The sequence below is a fragment of the Sminthopsis crassicaudata genome, chromosome 3 (genome assembly GCF_048593235.1).
Source record: "Sminthopsis crassicaudata isolate SCR6 chromosome 3, ASM4859323v1, whole genome shotgun sequence".
Classification (NCBI taxonomy): domain Eukaryota; kingdom Metazoa; phylum Chordata; class Mammalia; order Dasyuromorphia; family Dasyuridae; genus Sminthopsis; species Sminthopsis crassicaudata.
Window position 1 is genome coordinate 256,251,609 of NC_133619.1, and position 20,483 is coordinate 256,272,091.

Consider the following 20,483-nt stretch of genomic DNA (forward strand, 5'->3'; position numbering starts at 1 on the left):
AAATCAACTCCCTTTGGCATTTAAAGCTTCCAATAATGAGGCCCCTCTCTATGTTTCTGGCCTTCTCATACTTTGTTCCCCTCTGAACACTATACAATCTAACTATACGAGACTACTTGAAAATGACACTCTAGCTCCCATTCTCTATCTATGACTTTGCAGCCTGTCCTTCATGCCTGGAATGCCCTGGACTTTCATCTTGTTTTACCTTCCCTGGCTTCTAGCAAGACTCAGCTCAAATTCCACCTTCTACAGGGCATTTTTTCTGGTTATCTTATTATGTCTTCCCTTTTTGGATTATCTCTCGTCTAACTTGTATATCTCTTGTGTGTACCAGTTTCATGTTGTCCCTTCCACATAAGCATGGAGTTATCTCTTTCAAATGAATGAGATCCTTTAATGCAGGGATTGTTTTTGCTTTCTTTTATATTCTCAATACTTATCATAGTTCCTGATTCATGATATGCACTTAATAAAAATGTTTTGACTGACAATCTAAAACTAAAAGCATTCTAGTATTGTAAAATGAATTTAAGTGTTCAGATCATCTGGGTTCAAATCCAATTTCAACATTTATTAACAAGTTTTAACTTCCCTAAACCTTATTCTACTCACCTGTAAAATGAAGACAATATTTGCATTATATCATAAGGTTTTTGTAAGGAAAGTGCTCTGTGAACTATGTAACCCCACATACAGGCAAGCTATATGCCTACAGTGATTTAGCATAATGAACAAATGTTGGTTAAGTAAAAATTACTATAAACCTTTGAAAAAAAGCTTTTTAGTTACTATTAAGCCAATAACACAGGTTTAACACAATGTTGTTTTATAGACAGTCCAAATGGAATCTGATATAATAATTTAATCAGATTTCAATTAACTTTTTTTTTTAACAGAACAAGGCCATTTCATGAGCATAAATATTAAATTCAGTCTAAATATTAATATAAATTTCATAAAAGTTTCACATACAAAAGCAGTTCATGCACAAAACATATAACAAACATTTATAAAAAATGAAAATCTAACTTTTTTTTAACAATAAGCTAAACTTATAGTTAATCTATAGTTTAGCCTTAGAGAAAAGACAGATAAACAAAGATTTAACACCAACAACTATCACAACATAAAGTGAGTTTTGGCAATAATAAGAATGCTTTGAGTATTAGTGAATATATTTTGTAGACCAGACTAAAAAAAAAAAAAAGTCATGTTTTAGTACTGGTATCATTAAAGTTATTTCCTTTAGCAAATCAGGATTTAAAACAACACTTTATAGTACTTTTATGGCAATTTAAAAACATCTAGTTTTCTGACAGTGCTTACTAAAAAAAAAAATAATAATAATCTTAGATTATATTAAATATCTCATAAATGCCACCATTATTAAAGAAAACAAATTAGCATTGAACTTATGATATGTATGTATATTCAGACCAAAATGTTTCTGGTTCAATTATAACAATAATAAACAATTTTTTCTTAGCCTTGGTATACCTACATTCCAGAAAAAGGTATATTGTAGAAAGAAAAACTTTAAACTAGATTCTTAATTCTGATAGTGGAAAAGTAATTTAAAGTCCTGGAGTTCATTCTTCTTTTCAACTAAAAGGATGAAGCATGATAGCCACAACTTTATTACAAACGACAAGCCAACAAGTAATTCCAACACCACCTGAAAAATGATTAAAAAAAAAATCTACATATAATAGGCTGATATCATTACTAAATTTATAGCTAATTTAGAATAGACAAAATTTTCCAAAGAAAGAATTCATATTTTCTTATTCTCAAATCATTTGTTTGTTTTTATACAAGCAAAGGTCTATATTCCTAAATATAGTAAAAGACATTTCACAATTTGTTTTTGCACTTTTTAAATATTGAAGTACTCTGTATATTACCATTTGAGAGATTTACAAAGCAACTATAAAAAAACAATATGATGGGGGCAGATAGGTGGCACAGTGGATAGAGCACCAACCCTGAAGTCACACGTCCTAGCTGTGTGACCCTGAGCAAGTTACTTAACCCCAATTGCCTCAGCAAAAAAACAAAACAAAAACCAAAAAACCCCAATATGATAACTAAGTTCAAAAATCTATCTCTGACCAACACTATAATTATTTCCAAAATTCTAAATAAGCCACTTAATCTCTCAGTGTCCCAAGCCCCAATCTATAAAACTATAGATTGAAGAACATTTGCCTATTTTCATGTGTAAAGGGAGTTTCCTTCTAGAAAAAGTACCTTTCTCCAGAAAAATCATAGCTCTGGATCATATATTTGTGGGTATTCATTTATTTACTTTTGGGATGGAAAATATGTATACACACATATATATGCATACATACATATATGTGTTTATATATATATACTTATATGTCTTATGTCTGACATAAAATCACTACCAAAAAGTGTTGACATTCTGAATTGTTCAAGAAAACCTTCAACTAAAATAACTTGGTTATGGGTACAGGGCTGAAGCTCTGAAAAGGTGTACTTGAATCTGAGACAGCAGAGCACTTAAGGCTAATTATCTATTTGATATGAGATAATGGCTCTATATACATATATTTAGATGAGATGGTGATGTGATGCCTCTCCTCACAATTAGTGCTTGCTGATTGTGTGGTGGTGAGGTTATCGTAGGCAATAACTGTTGGGCTGAGGGAAAGAGGTCAGAGTCACTCTGCAAGCTAGAGAGAGACTTCAGGCTCCAGACTACAGAGTCTAGGATTCATCTTTGGCAAGCTGCATGGCAGCTTGCCTGCCTCCTTCACTTATCCTCCTAAAGACCAAGGACTTTGACTGATCCTGACTCTGACCGATTCTGAGGTCCTCCAGAGAGCTAGCCTGGACATTATAGTTATGCACAAATGCAAATCAATGCATTAAGAACAGAAAGGAAACAATTAAATTGGGGGGGAAAGTCTTCATAATTTTCTCTAACAAAGGTCTCAATTCTAAGACATATAAGGTATTGATTCAAATGTTTATAAAATAGGGACCATTCTCCAACTACCAAATGATCAAAGGATATGGGGAGAAAAAAAAAAAAACGAGCTACCTACAACCATAGAAAAAATGCTCTAAATCAATGACAATTAGATAATTACAAATTAAAGCAACTCTGAGGTTTCACCTCATAATCATCAAATTGACAAGGATGACCATAAAAGGGAAAATTACAAAGGAGGGAGAGGCTATAGGGAGAAAAATACCTTAATGCAATTGTGCTGGAACTATAAATTGGTCCAGTTATTCTAGAAACCAAATTGCAACCATCCCTACAAAGTTACTTAACTATTTATATAACTTTTAATCCAGTAATATCTCGATTGGTCCTATACGCCAAAGAGATTAAAGAAAGAGGAAAGGATTTATATGAATGAAAATATTTGCCGTATCAAACTAACAATTGAGGAATGACTACACAAATTATCACATATGAATGTAAGGGAATACTACTGTGCCATAAGAAATTATGAAAGGGAAAATTTCAGAGAAATGTGAAAATGTATGAAATGATGCAGAATTAAGTAAGGAGACTCTGTAGGACAAATTATACAATAACAACAATATTGTATAATCAAGTAACTTGGAAAGAATTAAGAATTCCAACAGATACAATGATCAACTGTGATTCTAGACAATCACAAATGAAGAAATGTTACATGATTCCTGAGAGATGATAGGCTCAAGATGCAAAATAAGATGTGTGTATATATTAAGATCTGGCTATTTAAAAAATTGTTTTAATGGGCTATACATATTATTCAGAAGATGTCTCACTCGCAACCCCCAGGAGGGGTCTAATCTAGGGGGAAAAATATAATTCAGATATAATTTCCTTAACAGAAATTTTTGTTTATAATTATAAAAATATTTGAGCCACATTTCTCTTCTCCTACGTACATGTATATTAAAATTTACACTACTTACACTAGTATATATTTTCATTAATTTTCACCACAGAACATATTTAAATTTTTTTTTGTTTTCAGTTTCTATTTCTCTCCCTCCTGAACTTATTAATATGGCAAGAAATACAATATCCATTATATATGTAAGATTGTGAAAAACATATTTCCACATTAGCTATGTTAAGAAAAGAAGGTGAGGCAAGAAAAATAAGCAAAGGGAAAGAAAATAATTGAGTTCATTTGAAATTGTCAGAGATCAATGTTATGATCAAAGTAGCAAAGTCTTTCACAGTTGATTGCTGTTACAATATTGCTGTTACAGTGTACAATGTTGTCCTGGTTCTGCTCACTTCACTTTCAGCTCATACAAGTCTTCCCAGGTTTTTCTGAAACTAAGACTTAGCAAAATTGTATTCATATTCATATACTGCAACTTGGTCAGCTCTAAATCAATTGATAAATATTACCTCAGTTTCCAATTTTCTGCCACCACAAAAAAGAGCTATTTTTGTATGTATAGGTCCTTTTCCTTTAGTTTGTGTTAGTAATGATGTTGCTGGGTTAAACAGCAGGCATAAGTTTAATATCTTTTGGATATAGTTCCAAATCACTTTCCAGAATGATTAGCCTAGTTTACAGCTTCACCAGTGCATATATTTTCCCACATCCCCTTTAAAAATTTTTACTTTTATTAAATGTCATCTTAGCTAATTTGAGAGGTATAAGATTGTACCTCCCAGTTATTTCAATTTTCATTTCTCTGATTATTAGTGATTTTGATAACTGTTTTTATATGAATAATGATAGTTTTGATTTCTTCAACTGAAAACTGCCTATTCATATCCACTAGACATTTGTCAATTGGGGAATAGCTCTTATTTTTATATAATTGGTTTAATTATATATATAAAATATAAACATTATGCATGTATTTAATTATATGTCTAGTTTAATTCCCTATGCATATGAGAAATGAGACCTTTTCTGTCAGAGAAATTTGCTGTAAAGATTTCCCCAGCTTCCTACTTTTCTTCTAATTTTGTCTGGACTGTTTTTGTGTAAAACCTTTTAAATTTAAGGTAATCAAAATTATCTATTTTACTTCCTCTTATTTGGTCTTCCCTTATAAATACTTCTGTCATGTAATTTTTCCATAACCCCTTAATTTGCTTATCATATCACACATTTGTCAAAATCATGTACTCATTTCGATCTTTCTAGATGTACAATATGAGATGTTGGTCTATTAGGTTTGCTTTCTCCCAGATTGAATAAAAACTACTGTAAAATTAGAAAACAATGTGAGTTCTTGCCCCAATTACTTGGATTCTGGGATTTATCAAACACTAGATTACTGAAATCACTTATTTCTGTATTCTGTGCAGTTAATCTATTCCACTGATCGATGACTTATTTATCGAATATCAGATTGTTTGCCAAAGGGTCTTACCTGCTACTCCAGTAGGAAATGCCACTAACCGTTCTAATGGAGCTATCCATTTACTTGGTAGCACAGTCACAGGATCCGAATAATACTTCCAAATAAGTGAGATCATTAATAAAGCCTAGGAAAAAAATTCTGGTAAGTGAAACATAGCATTAATACAAAATTTATGGAAGAATAATAAGAAGTAACATATCAAAACCTATGGAATGCAGCAAAAACCATAAGCAAAAGAAAACCTGCATCTCCAAATGCTTACATCAATAGAGAAAGAACAGCTCAATTAACTGGGTATGTAATTTTCAAAAAACTAGAAAAAGAATAAGTGAAAATCGCAATTAAAAATCAAATTGGAAATCTTAAAAAAAAATTAAGATTAATAAAACTGAATTAAGAAAATCACTGAATATATAATTAAATTAGAACCAATAAGATAAACCATTCATTAATATGATTTTTAAAAAGAAAGAAAACCAAATCACTAGTATTAAAAACAAAAACGGTAAATATATCATGATTGAAGATGAAACCAAAACAATTATATAATGAACTATTTTGTTCAATTACACATACAACAAATGTTGAAAGGAATGTGAAAAACTGGGACACCAACTCACTGTTAGAATTGTGAATTAACTTTTTAGAGAACAATCTAGAATTATACTCAAAGATTTACAAAACTGATCCTGCAATGCTATTATTAAATCTATTTCCCAGATTATCAGGGAAAAAGGAAAAGAATCTATATGTTCTTAAACATTTAAAGCAGTTCGTTTTTGTGATAGCAAAGAACTGGAAATTTGGGGGATACCCATCAATTGGAAAATGGCACAAGTTGTGGTTTTTGATTATGATGAAATACTACTGTGCTAGAAGAAATAATGACCTGGTTGATTTTAGAAAAACATAGAAAGACTTGCAAGTAATTTAGGGTAAAATGTGCAGAATCAAGAGAACACTATACACCCATAGCAGCAATATTGTTCAAAGAACAACTTTGAATAATTAATTCATTTTGAGTATTACAAATATTCAAATCAACTACTAAGGATCAATGAAGGAAGATGCTATCCACTTCCAGAAAAACAACTGATAAAAAGAAATATGGATAATAGTTTTACATAAACATTTATATATGCACATACATATATCATATATGTTATACACACATATATTTGTGTCTAATAGTAACCTTCTCTAGGATAGAATGGGGAAGGAGAAAAAAACAAAAGTGGCATTAAAGAGGATAAATGAAAACTTAGAAGGAAGCACAGAAAAGTAGCATAGCTTTGAAACTATATAGATTACATAGGTTTTTTAAAATAGTTTGAAATGGAAATATATAGTTTTATATTGAATCTTTTTTATTCTGTGCTATATACACAGAAATATCCTTTTTTAGTCTCTTTGTATTTAAGTTCAAAATGAATAAAAAAAATTTAAGGTTTATGAACAGGTTTTATTTATGTAAGCTTATTAATATAATTATAAAAAAGTAGATGTTAACTATACATAAAACATATAAGGTCTTTTTTCTTTTTCTTTTCATAGTATTTTATTTTTCTAATTACATGTAACACTAGTTTTCGATATTCCTTTTTGATAAGATTTTGAGTAACAAATTTTTCTCCTTCTCTAATCCCCAAGAAGGCAAACAATCTGATCCATGTACAATCACATTAAATACATTTCCTCAAAACAAAACAAAACAAAACAAAAAAAACAAAAAATGAAAACAGTGTTTCAATCGGTGTTCAAAATCCATAGTTTTTTCTCTGGATATGAATAGAATTTTCTATCATGAGTCTTCTGGAATTGTTTTGGATCATTATTGCTGAGAAGAGTTAACATTTATCATAGCTGATCATCACAAAATGTTGCTGTAACAGTCATAAAGCATTCTATGAAATATTTCCATTTCACTATATTACATGCCAATATCTACAGGGATTACTGCCTATAACTGATGCATAACCAAAACAGCTAATGCCTCATTAACTCATTGTATTTGGTCTCGACTTTTTTCAATCTAACATATTGTTTTTTCTTCTCAAATTTAGATAGAATATATTCTCTTTGAATTAGTTTGGAAACAAAGTCAAAAGCTCTTCCCCAAACTTTTATCTTATATTTTCTACTGGGAAACTTTTTTTTTAATAGTTCAACTCCCTGATCCATGGAACAGAACTCAGTTTATATGAACTTTATAAATCCTCTAAATTTCATCTTACCAGATTTGGTCCAATATTCTACCCTGTCACAGAATTACCAAGTCCACTGTATTACACTATTCTGGAGGTATAGAAGTGTTTGCTGCTTTTAAGGGAATGCGAAGTAAGGAAGATATGGTCACTGCTCTCTGATATACCTTCTGATTTTTATCCAAAAAAAATTCCTGATCCCTTAGGACTTAAAGTGATACTGACTTGGATGGTTTCTTTAACTGAAAGTGCTCCTCCATATTCTTGAATTATGACCCCAAAGTGGTACAGACAATGGAATTGATAGATTCCCCTCAGAGTTTCTCTCCCTCTTGACTGAAAATAATCCTCCCTGACCTTGAAATATGACCCCAAAATAAGCAATAGGCAAAGTAGGTAATAGGCAATGGAATTGCTAAAAAGTGATAGGTTTTTCATTTAGTGCTAGCACAGGGGTCCCCTATAGTCTCTCTTTCTCACCAGTTTCCAAATCTGCTTAGCTAAGCATTTCTGATTTGGGAGTTCACAAAGCAGCTGCTCCTTCTCTCAATACCACCTAGTTCCACCATAGTTGTTTCATCTACATGGGCTCCACTCCTGTATAACTGCTAAGCTGTCTTATACTAGAACGTCTCACTCAGACCTTTTTTATTGGCTCCTGCCACTGTAGAATGTTTTGAGACATTATTTTAAAGTTGTTTGAAGGGCTCAGATGAGTGCTTTCTCTACTCTGTCATTTGGCTCTACTCCCAGAAGACTATCAGTTGAAATTCTGAGTAAGAAGTGACACCTAAGGATAAGCCTCATAGGAAACTAAGACTTTTTAAGAAGGAGATGTGAGGAAAGAATATATTCCAAGTTCCCCTATGGGGGAATATGCTTGCACAAAAGCAGAAAAACAGAGTACTACATTCAGAGAACAAATAGTCTGGTATAGGTGGAATGTGCAATATGTAAAGGAAAAAAAAATGTGAAATAATTCTGCAAAGATATAATGGAATCAGAGAGTGAAAAGTTTAAATACAGAATAAAGAGAGGAGCGGTTAGGTGGCACAGTGGAAAGAGCACCAGCCCTAAAGTCAGGAGAACCCTAGTTCAAATCTGGTCTTAGACACTAAACACTTCCTGGCTGTGTGACCCTAGGCAAGTCACTTTACCCCAATTGCCTCAGCAAAAAAATAAAAAGACACAGAATAGTTACTTATATTTATACCATATTTTTAGAAATAATAGTGAGTCACTGAAGATTCTTCAGCAGAGAAGTGAAAACAGAACTAAGATTTATAAAGATTCATTAGCAACTGAATGGAAACTAGAATTGATGGGAAAAACTGGACCAGGGATATCAATTAGGAAGCTAGTACAATAGCCTAAGTGAGAGGTGATGAGGCACTAGAAAGAAAAAGAATGAAAATTAGATATAGCTTGGAAGAAGAATTTACAAGAATTACAAATGAGTGGATATAAAGAAATGAGGAAGAATTGTCAAGAATAATACTGAGGTTGTGAACCTAAGGAACTAGAAAGTTAATGGTGTCCTCCATATAGGAGGTCCCAAAGATGTTTTAAGCTATTAAAAAGCTATTAAAACTTAAATTTCCCAGAATCTTTGGAAAACACTGTATAAAAGAAGAAAGAGTAGTTTCAAAGGAGGGATGATTTTTAGGGTTTTTTCTTTTTTCTTTTTCTTTTTTTTTTTTTTTGTTTTGTTTTTGATAGAAGGGGCATTGGAATTACTGAGAGGAAAAGATAGAATATTGCCTTAGATATGTCTGGTGAATAGTTGGTAATGAAGGGGTAGAATACAGAAAATAAAATGTTTTTTTTGTATGTTTGTAAAGACTTGGAAATTATCTGAATATAATTAACTGAACCCATAGGAGCTAATGAAAAATCACCAGAAGAATGTGTGTAGAGAAAGAAGAGGGATCTAGTTCAAAGCCTAGAAAAAGGGTGAAATATGGATGATGACAAGTAAGAGGAGAAACAGAAAAGTATGTTACAAAAGCCAAGAGAGTAAGACAATCTAGGAAAAGATAGACCAGTGATATCAAAAGCTACAGAGGAGTCAAGGATGAAAACTGAGAAAAGAACAATGAATTCTGCAACTGAAAAATCATTAGTAGTTTCAGTGCAGTAGACTTTTCACTTCTCTAGTCATAGAGTGGCATAATTAATGTGGTTCATGGGGCATATAGCCCATTTTCTCCTTCTACCTCAACTCTACCTAGGATAGATGCCAGATGAGGTTTCAAAAGTTTCTAGCTCAAGACAGAGGAAAATTTTCATTCAGTCAAAAACTCTTGCACAGACTTATCACAGGCAATGGAGTCTGGAGTTGTCTCTCTAGATCTGGATCTGTGGAATTTCTACTCTGATCTAATTCTATATGTCTTTTTGGGTTGCTAGGTGGAACAAGAGATAGAATGCAGGATCTGTGGTTAAAGACCTGAGTTTGAATCTTGCCTCAGACACTTACTAGCTACATGTACCTCAGTTTTCTCATCTGTAAAATGTGAAATGTAAAATGTGGATAATAATACTAGCATCTAGGGTTATTAAGATGAAATGATACACAGAAAAAACACAGATAAAATACTTTATAAAGCTTACAGTATCATATGCTAGCTATCCCACTGTCTGAAATTCTTTCCCTGGATTACCACTAAAGCATTTCTATAACATTCTGCCACTGAGGTTCAGCTGTTATAGTCACATCTTATCCTCATTTCACTAGTGACCAGATAGCTTTAAATACAAACATCACCTTTCCTGTGGCCAAGCAGACTAGCTCTGTTTCAAAGTCAACAGTTTATATATCAGACAAAACCATAAGATGCTATCTTATAGGATCAAAAATTTTGTGCTAGAAGATTGTAGAGATCATCAAACTCAATCTGTTCCTTTTGCAAAATGAATAGCCTAAGGCCAAGAAAGGTTAACTGACTCTTTAAATGTGTAAGTACTAGAGCTAAACTTTAAATTCAATCTCTGAATCTAGACTGAGCTCCACTGTACCATGTTTTCAGTTCTGCTATCTAAATGAACTGACAAATCCTTAAATTTGATGAAGGCCCTGAGATGTAGAGCAACTTGTCTAAAGTACACAGCTACTAAATGACAGGGACAGGACTCAAACCTACTGAAGACTCCAGATCCAATTGTCTTTACATTACATTCTATGTATAGGATATATATATACATGTGTATATATGTTCATTCTATATATTGATATCAGAGCAATACACCAGAAGAATCCTCAACATGATAGCAAAGAAAAATGCACATAACTATTAGGTATTCCCCAAACTTATTTCATAGAATGCATTATACTTTGCCCTCCATCCTGGGAGACAGAATATGAAATATAAAATTAAACAGATTTAATAACACATATTCTCTTAATAATAGCACATAATAAGATTTCCAAAATTATTAAAAAAATCAAAGAATGCTTACCTGTAATATATAAAAAACAATGTTTATGACCCATTTAATTTTGGCTAATTGAGCTGTTCGTGCTTTCACTGGAAGGAAAAAGACAGAATGAGAAGGACAATTTATATAGATGGAAATAAGTTTTCTTTTTTTAAAAGATTTAATATATAAGGATTTTAAAACTCTCAACTGTTATTCTCAACCCTCCCTCCTTAATAATAAGTCTGGTATATTTCCACAATATGTGACTTTATAAGTTTCCCCTTTAATCTATAGACTCTAAATGAGATTCACTTCATTGTTGCAGACACTTATCTAATTTTATTCAATATTCTGATTAACTTTCCTATGTACAAGTAAAAAGACAATTTGTTATAAGACAGTAACAGAAAACTTTCCTCTGCCTCATGCCAACCAAACAAATTTGTATATGTCACCTTTATTTTGGTGGTAAAAATTCACCCTTGGCATCTTCCTGGAGGTATAATAAAAATCCCTAATAATCTATCATGAGACTTTCTGTCTGAAGTCATTTTATCTAGATTGATTCTATGCTAGAGTAAATATCCATCTAAGCTTTGAGATAACTTAGAATATTCCTTAGTACTTGGCAAGTAAGAGTGCATTATAATCATAAATACTGTTTCTAGTTGAATTATTTTCCTTTTTAAAATTTCTACTAGTACTAAAAAAGACTACCCAGGAAAAAATATTCATAATCATTCTAAAAATTTTCACATTAATTTTACATGAAAAGAAAAACTTGCATTAAAAGTATCAATCTGAATTATCTGTAAGCATGTTGCAAGTAATAAATATCATACCATGAGTTTTAAGCTTATCAGTCATTTTATTAATCTTTCGTTCTAGTCTGGCATATTTGGCAAATTCATCCATCATACTAATAGCTGAAAGATCTTGTTTCATGGTTTGTATTTCTGCTCTCATCTGGGACTCTTGGTCTACATCCTTTTGTAGCAGCTTGGATATCTGACCAAAAAAAAGCAAATATTTAAAGTGCTATTCAATCAAAAATCATTACTAGTAGTATCCTCTTGTTTACCACTTTTTTATATAGCACATATCATGATTATCAGATAAGGAATTAAATTGAAGCATTTTTTAAATATTTTTAATTGAAAAATATATAGTCAAAATCCAAATAAGAAAACTTATACAAAGCAATCAAAGTTGTTCAGTGATTTTTCAATCAAATCTAATGCTCCATGACTCCATTTAGAGTTGTTTTGGCAAATATATTAGAGTAGTTTGCAAGTAGTTTGCAATTTTCTTCTCCAGTTCATTTTACAGCTGAGGAAACAGAGGCAAACATGTAGAGGGCTGGAACTCTGAAAAGGTGGACTTGAATCTAGGTCAGCAAAGTACTTTTAGTTAAGCATACACTTAGTACTTAGTATGGTGATGTAATGGTTGCGTGTGCTTAGTGTGTTGTAGTGATATAATCGTACTGAAGTATTTAAGGGAGCTTCAGCCACAGACACAGAGAAGACTTCAGGCTCCAGACTTCAGATGCCAGACTCCATCTCTGACCAGCCTCATAGTGGCTGTCCTGCCTCCTTTACTCCTCCACTAAGACCAAGAACTCGGGCTCATCCTGAAGTCCTCCAAGAGCTGGTTTAGATATCACAGATGCAGAAAAAACATTTGACAAAATCCAATATCTATTCTTATTAAAAACACTAGAGTATAGGAATATTTAAATAGAGTTTTCCTTAAAATGATCAGTAGCAGCTATTTAAAACCATCAGCAAACATCATACATAATGGGGATAAACTGGAACCATTCCCAATAAGATCAGAGGTGAAACAAGTTGCCCACTGTCACCATTACTATTCAACAGTGTATTAGAAATGTTAGGTTTGGTAATAAGAGAACAAAAAGAGATTAAAGGAATTAGTGTAGGTAATGAGGAAATCAAATTATTCTTTGCAGATGATATGATAGTATTCTTAGAGAATCCCAGAGCATCAACTAAAAAACTATTAGAAACTATTCAGAACTTTAGCAAAGTTGCAGGATACAAAATAAATCCACACAAACAGGGTTAAGTGACTTGCCCAGGATCACTTTGATAAAAAGTGTCTGAAAGCAGATTTGAATTCAGAAAGATGAGTCTTCCTCACTCCAGTATTGGTACTCTATCCACAGATAAACCTAGCTGCCCATTTGAAAAATAAAGAACTGTTATTGGCAACTAAAATAACAGAAAAAAAAATTTTTTCTCTAAGGTCTTTTAAAAAATAACATTACTCCCTCTGTTTTTAAAAATATTACTCATTTTCCCATACTACTCCTCCCCCTTGAACATTTTCTTCTAACAAAACATAAAAAAAAAAAATTCACCAAAACCTACATATTAACTGTGTCTAAAAGTTATAGAGCATAAGCTGTGATCCGTAACCAGTTATCCTTCCCCTATTCACACACTTCACTACCAACATAAGAAGTCCATGTGTTATTATTTGTTTTCTAGTGTAGTCATTACATAATCAGGAATTAAGCTACTTTTCAACATTTCAATTTATATTATTTAAGTCAGTAAGTATACTATTCTGCAAATTCTATTTACCACAAATGTTGGTTATGGACCTACAAAGCCTCAAACAAGTATTTTCATGTTTTTCTAAATTCTTCATATTTGTCACTTCTTACAATAAAATAACATTATTTTACATTGATGTATCACAATTTGTTCAGTCTGTCCTCAATTGATGGGAATTCACTTTATTTCTAGTTTTTTGCTATCATAGAAAGTGAGGCTAGAAAAATTTTAGTATATATAGTGCCTTCCTATCTTTATTCCTCAGGATTTGTATTCAGTAGTGAATCTAAGTCAAGGAATTTTTCTTGAATAATTAAAGTGTTTCAAAGAATATGAACAGACAATTTAAGATGATAAAATTAAAGCCATCTATAATCATATGAAAAAAAGTTCTAAATTACTACTGATTGGAGAAATGCAAATTAAAACAACTCTGAGGTACCACCTCACAACTCTCAGATTGGCATTTAAAATGACAGGAAAAGATAATGATAAATGTTGGAGGGCATGTGGGGAAACTGGGACTCTAATGTATTGTTGGTGGAGTTGTAAAATGATCCAACCACTCTGGAGAGCAATCTGGAACTGTGGCCAAAGGGCTATAAAACTATGTACACCTTTTGAACCAGCAGTCCTATTACTGGGTCTGCATCCTAAGGAAATCAAAAAGGAGGAAAAAAGGAGCCACATGTGCAAAAATGTTGTAGCAACTCTTTTTCTGATGGCAAAGAACTAGAAAATTAGTAATGCCCATTAATTAGGGAATAACTAAATAGGTTATATGAAGTAATGGAATATTACTGTTCTATTAAAAAATGAACAAATTGATTTTAGAAAGGCCTGGAAAGATTTACATGAATGAATGATGAGCAAAACAAGTAGAACCAAGAATAACATTGTACATAGTAAGAGTACTGTGTGATGATCAACTATGAAAGACTTTAGTTCTCAAAGGTTCAATGATACAAAGCAATTCCAATAAACTTTGGATAGAAAACCGCTTCTGCTATATTCACTTTTTTTTTCCTTTTTCTTTTTCTTTCATGTTTTTTTTTCTGACTTTTCTCTCTCAATATGATGCACTAAGATGTTATTTTAAAAAATTAATGTACTTATATAACCAGAAGAAAGAAAACAATAAAAAGGGGGAGTGGGGATTATAGTGTTGGGAGAATATAACTCACTTGAGTTCTCCCAAATTCCCCTCCAAACAACTTTAAATAACACCTCAAAACAAATTCTGGAGTAACAGACACCACAAAAGGATGGATTGAAACAATTTTCTAGCCCAAGACAACTTATTAGGGTCAGTAGGAAAAGTCTTTCGTATTAGGATGAAAGTGAAGCACAGTCCAGCACAGGCCAAACCCCAGCAAACCAGCAAAAGGTCTTAGGGACAAGTATCAATGAAGCAAGGGAGGATTCCAGAGCTTTTAGCACACAGATGTTAAGGAGGGTCATAACTTGTCAAAAGCCCAGGAACACTAGTACACCAAAACTTGTGGCTGCAGGGGAACAGGGATCCTGGTCACAATACAGTAGAAAAGAGTATTTGTGGTTGCTCATAGACTAGAGCACAGGCCAGGAGAGTAGTGACCATATCTCTCCTCGGATCATTGATTTCTTTGAAGAAATTTAAATTTACAGAGCCCCCAAACTACCTTTAAGAGTACCAGCAAGAAAGGAGGAGTTAAGAAAGAACTATGGGAAATGAGTGTGGACCACAACATAGCATTTATACTTCTTCTGTTATTATCCACTTGCCTTTTTCTTTTCCTTCTCAGGTTATTTTTACCTTATTTCTAAATCCAATTTTTCTTGTGCAGCAAGATAACTATATAAATATGTATACATATATTGCATTTAACATATACTTCAACATATCTAACATGCATTGGTCTACCTGCCATCTAGGGGAGGAGGTGAGGGGAAGGAAGGGAAAATTTGGAACAGAAGGTTTTTCAAGGGTCAATGCTGAAAAATTACCCATGCATATGCCTTGTAAATAAAAAGCTATAATTTTTAAAAAGGAGTTAAAAAATCAAGCTATAGACTAAAAAAATAAGCAAATAACAATCAAAAAAGGAACCTTAACACAGAAAGTAACTACAGTGACAAAGATTAATACACAAATTCAGAAGTTAACATAGTCAAAACTGCTACATCCAAAACTTCAAAGCAAAATGTGAATTGGTCTCATGGCTTCCCCAAAAGAATTCATGGAAGGGCTTTTTCAAAAAGTTCAAATAAGAGAAACAAGAGAAAAAATGTGAAAAGACAAGAGAATGATACAAGGAAATAACGAAAAAAGATTAAACAGCTTGGCAAAGGAGAAAAAAAAAAAGAAAGAAAGAAAATAACATCTTAAAAAACAGAATAGGCCAATTGGTAAATGATGCACAAAAAATCCAATTGAGTGGAGAACTCCTCAAAAAGTAGAACTGGTCAAATTAAAAATATATAAAAAGCACACTGAAAAAAATAATTCTATAAAAATTAGATAGGCAGATAAAAAGAAATATATGTGACAGAGGGCATGGGTTTGACTTGAATGTATGGGATATCTAAAAAAATGTAAATATAAGGAATTCACTGGGAGAAGAGAGGAGTGACTTATTTCACAAAAAAAGAGGCACCAAAGAGCTCTTTTACAGTAGAGAGAAGGATAAGGTGAGAGGAAGGGGGGAAACCCGTGAACCTTATTCTTATTCAAAGGAATAATAATCACACCCAGTTGGGTTAGAATTCTATCTTACCCCCCAGGAAAGCAGGATGAAGAGGAACCAAGAAGTATGTGTAGGGGTGGTGAGGGAAAATACTGATTGAAGGAAGGGCAGATTGAGAAAGGTAGTCAGAAGTAGTTAAAAAGAAAAGAATTTTGAGGATGGACAGAAAAGAGAGAGTAGAATAAACAGGGGAAAATAAGATAGAAGAAAATTATGATTAGTAATAATGACTGAAAAAAAAAATTATAACAAATTTCTATGAAAAAGGCTTCATTTTACAAATATATAATTGAGACAAATTTATTTTTAAAAATAAAAGCCACTTCCCAATTGATAAGTGATCAAAGGGTATTAACCAGGCAGTTTTCTGACAAAAAAATCAAAGCTATCTATAATTATATGAAAAATGTTCTAAATAACTACTGATCAAAGAAATGCAAATACAACTGAGGTACCACCCTACATCTACCAGATTGGTTATTGTGTCAGAAAAGGAAAACAACGAATGTTGGATGAGATACAAAAAACTGAGACACTAATGTAACCTCTGGAGAAGAATCTGAACTATTCACAGAAAGCTATAAAACCATGCATACTCTTTGACTCTGCAATAGTCTACTAAGAGATTAAAAAAAAAAAAAAGGAAAAGGATCTATACATAAAAATATTTATAGCAGCTCTTTTAATTGGAAATTGAGGGAATACCCAGAAATTGAGGAATGGCTGAATAAATTGTGGTATATGATTGTGAGAGAATATTATTTTTCTATAAAAAATGATGAGCAATATGCTTTCAGAAAAACCTGGAAATATTTATATGAACTGATGCAAAGTGAAATGAGCAGAACTAAGAAAACATTGTACATAGTAATAGAAATATTATTCAATAATCCACTGTGAATTATTTAACTATTTTTATACTGTTATCTCAGAGTTATAAAATGACCCAAGACAATTCTGAAGGAAAAAACTTCTAGAGTCGAGTCTGAATGCAGATCAAATCATACTTTTTTTTTTTTTTTTTTTAATGTCTCTTGGCTTTCTTTTGTTTTTACATTCAACTGGAAGAACATGAAATAATAAAGAAAAAAGAAAAACTAGTGTTTCCCAGCAATTCATAGTTCTACCAACACATGGCTGTTATTGAAACATCCTACATTTATTTCTCTCAATCTATATCCTTCCCAACATCTCATTCTAAAGCACCCACTCTTTGCTATGTATTCTATGAATTACCTCTTCAGTAACTGACAAGCTTTCTGTCATCTTAATTTCTCAATACTTCCATCTTCTTCTTACACTCAATGAGATTTGGTTCTCTTCTGATGAAAGGTTCCCTGACCACTCTTTCCAAAAGTGACTGTAATTTCACTCACCATTCTCTCCTCTTCCCCTCCCAAATCACTGGCTGTGGTGGAGTTAGAATGTTACTTGCTCTCCAACTTTCATGCTGTCCCTCTCTCACCATACCTCAAGAACCTCTTCTCCTCTGAGCTTCATTTGATCTGTATTTATCATCTAAACAAGATTATTTTAACTCTTTATTTATTAACCTTCAGGATATTATCCTTTACTCAAGGAACTCAATGCCTCCATCACAGTCTTGCTCTCTTTCTCAACTCTCTGTTCAATATATAAAGACACTTCATACAAAGCTGCTTCAACCACCTTCATTTTCTAGTTGCTCAATTTCCTTATTTTCTACAACCTACTCTTCCACCTCATTTTAGCAAGAGTTAATCTATCACTCACAAGTGTTTCACATGCACTGAACTCTGAAATTCCATTCTCTGATCACAATATACTATCAATCTTTCTTTCCCATTGCTTTGCAAACCTTAACCTTGTTCTTGGTCCTCACCAGGACCTCTAATCCCTTCACCTCTCACTTCCTTCTCAGACCATCATCCCTATACTGGATACAGTTGTGAGTATGGTGCCCTCCACAGTAATAGGGAAGTTTGGAAGAGGGGAGGGTTTGGGGGGGAAGATAAAAAGTTCAGTTTTAGAGATGCTGAAAAGATGTCTACAAAACATCCAGTTTTAGACAGTAAATAGGCAGTTTTGAGTTGTGGCACTTTTGAGCACTTGGCTGGTGAAGTTTTGGTGATTTCTTGTAAATACAAAAAGGAAAGTATACTATATAATGCAATGCTCTCATACTGTCATGTGACATTACAGAAGATAAGATTCCGGTTAAAAAATGTTTTAGTTTTAAGAATTTTATTTGCTGTACAGTATTTATGATAGTGGAGATTTCACATGTTAGGAAAAGTGAGTATCATCTGAAATCAATGTTTTTGGGTTTTATTGAGATGCTAGCACAAAAGGTCACAAAATTATAGGAAACAAAATGTTTCAACAAAAATGTTCTGTATGTTACCAATTTTATTTTATGTACTGCATTTTATGAGTTATTTCATGGTTACTATGTTAGGAAATGCATATATTATCAGAATTGATGCTTCATTATAAACTTATTATAAACCAATTAAAACAATTCAGAGGTTTCACCCCCAGGCCCAGCAAATTGTTAAGAATTTTAAAAGATGGAAATAGGCAATGCTGAAGAAGCAGAAAGGCATATTAATACACGGTGAACTATGAATTGGTTCAATTATTCTAGAAAAGAATTAGCAAATTTAAATTAGTTAGATGCTCATATCCTTTGATCCAGAATTCCCACTACTGAGCACAAACCTAAAAGAGGTCCAAAACATAAAGCCAGATACTATCTAATACTATAATATCCATGGCAGCTCTGTGGAAGCAGAAAACTTTTAAGTAGGCATCCAGTTTGGAAAGCGATATGTACATACCATTGTGGTACATACAGTGTACATAGTTGTGAACGTGGAGGCAAGAAGACTTGACTTCAAATACGGCCTTAAACACTTACTATTTGAGCCATCCTTGGCCTCAGTTTTCTCATCTGTAAAATGGGGATAATATAACCGTATTATGTTGTGAGAATCAAATGGAATAATTATAAAGAACTCAGCACAGTGCCTGGCACATAATGGGGGCTTAGTAAATATTTGTTTCCTTTCCTTCCTCCTTCACATTACTTGGATTCATGCTGTTTTCCAAGGAAGCTGGCCAACTTAATGCTCCTACTACTTGGAATTCCATATCCTTCCCATTGCCCCGAATTTTGTGTTCCGCCCCCTCCTGCCTCCCCCCTGCAGTTTCCGCTCTGAAAGTTCACTATGGGTGCCAGCAGTCCGACTCTCCCGGAGGGCAGTTACTGTCTCCACACTCTTCAAATTACACCTAAGTTAACTTAAAATGTATCTTCCGGTCGGCAATAAGCAAGCACCTTAGGAACGAACAATGGGGTTGGGGGGGGGGGTTGTTTGTTTTGTTTTGGTCTTTTTTGCTCCTTAAATCTGAAAGAAAACCGGTCATCCTTTCTCCTCGGGTTCCTAAAGAGACCAGAAGGGAAGGACCGGCTGGGCCAGATTACTGATGCCCAACTAACTGAAGCTGCAACCTGGCGGCGACTCCGGCCTAACGTGGGGGGTGGCAGAATGAAGGGGGAGGAGTTTCAACATCTCCGATCCCCATCGAGGCTCCGGGAAACCTGGGAATTGGGGATGCGGTAAAGGCAGCTACTTACGACAGAAGAGAAGGAGGGGAGGAGAAGCTTAAGTAGATTACACACAAATACAGAGCTAAGCACGAGTAGCCAAACGCATCCCTCTCTCTCCTCTAAAGTCATCTTCACAAGATTCCTGGGGTCCTGCAGAGAAATCTGCCCAGGATTCCCCGCGCCGAGGCGCCTGCGCAATCGTGCTTCAGGGTTCGGAGAGTCCGGCGCTCGGAGATTCCCACTTTGCCCCCACCCCACTCTCCCGGCTTCGGACCGAGTATGGCGCCTCCTTTCGTGGCACTAAGCACTCCTCCTACACCAGTACCTCTAGGAAATCTGGCTTTCAGACCTGCTTTTCACGTCTTGGGAAAAGATGGGGTAAAAGTGAAAAACAAACACTCATCTAAGTTTTTTAATATGATTTCCCCCACTTCTTCTAGTGCAAGCTCAAAAAGCGTTCAAACTTCGTCACTTTGGGAAAGAGCAGCAGAAAAAGCTTAAGCTTTCTGGCTCTCTAACAAGACAGGGGTGGGGGTAGGGAGGATGAGGGGTGTATTACGTAAAACGAGTCCGCACCGTAGAGGTTCGG

General features: G+C 33.6%; 1 protein-coding gene across 4 annotated transcripts; it reads right to left on the reverse strand.

Annotated features, from left to right (window-relative positions):
- Positions 1–768: 768 nt before the first annotated feature.
- On the reverse strand, positions 769–20,101 carry GET1 (guided entry of tail-anchored proteins factor 1). Of its 4 annotated transcripts, none has more exons than XM_074300507.1 (6): positions 19,922–20,101; positions 19,122–19,234; positions 11,837–12,002; positions 11,034–11,101; positions 5,380–5,494; positions 769–1,678 (listed from the first exon to the last, which is right to left on the reverse strand). In XM_074300507.1, exons 2-6 carry the CDS (start codon positions 19,143–19,145, stop codon positions 1,605–1,607), a joined length of 447 nt encoding a protein of 148 aa, XP_074156608.1. In that variant the 5' UTR covers positions 19,146–19,234; positions 19,922–20,101; the 3' UTR covers positions 769–1,604. The 4 variants fall into 4 exon arrangements, with proteins under 4 accessions (XP_074156608.1, XP_074156606.1, XP_074156607.1 ...); XM_074300505.1 differs by having other exon boundaries at positions 19,202–19,234; positions 19,922–20,096; XM_074300506.1 differs by lacking the exon at positions 19,122–19,234 and having other exon boundaries at positions 19,922–20,090.
- Positions 20,102–20,483: the final 382 nt, after the last annotated feature.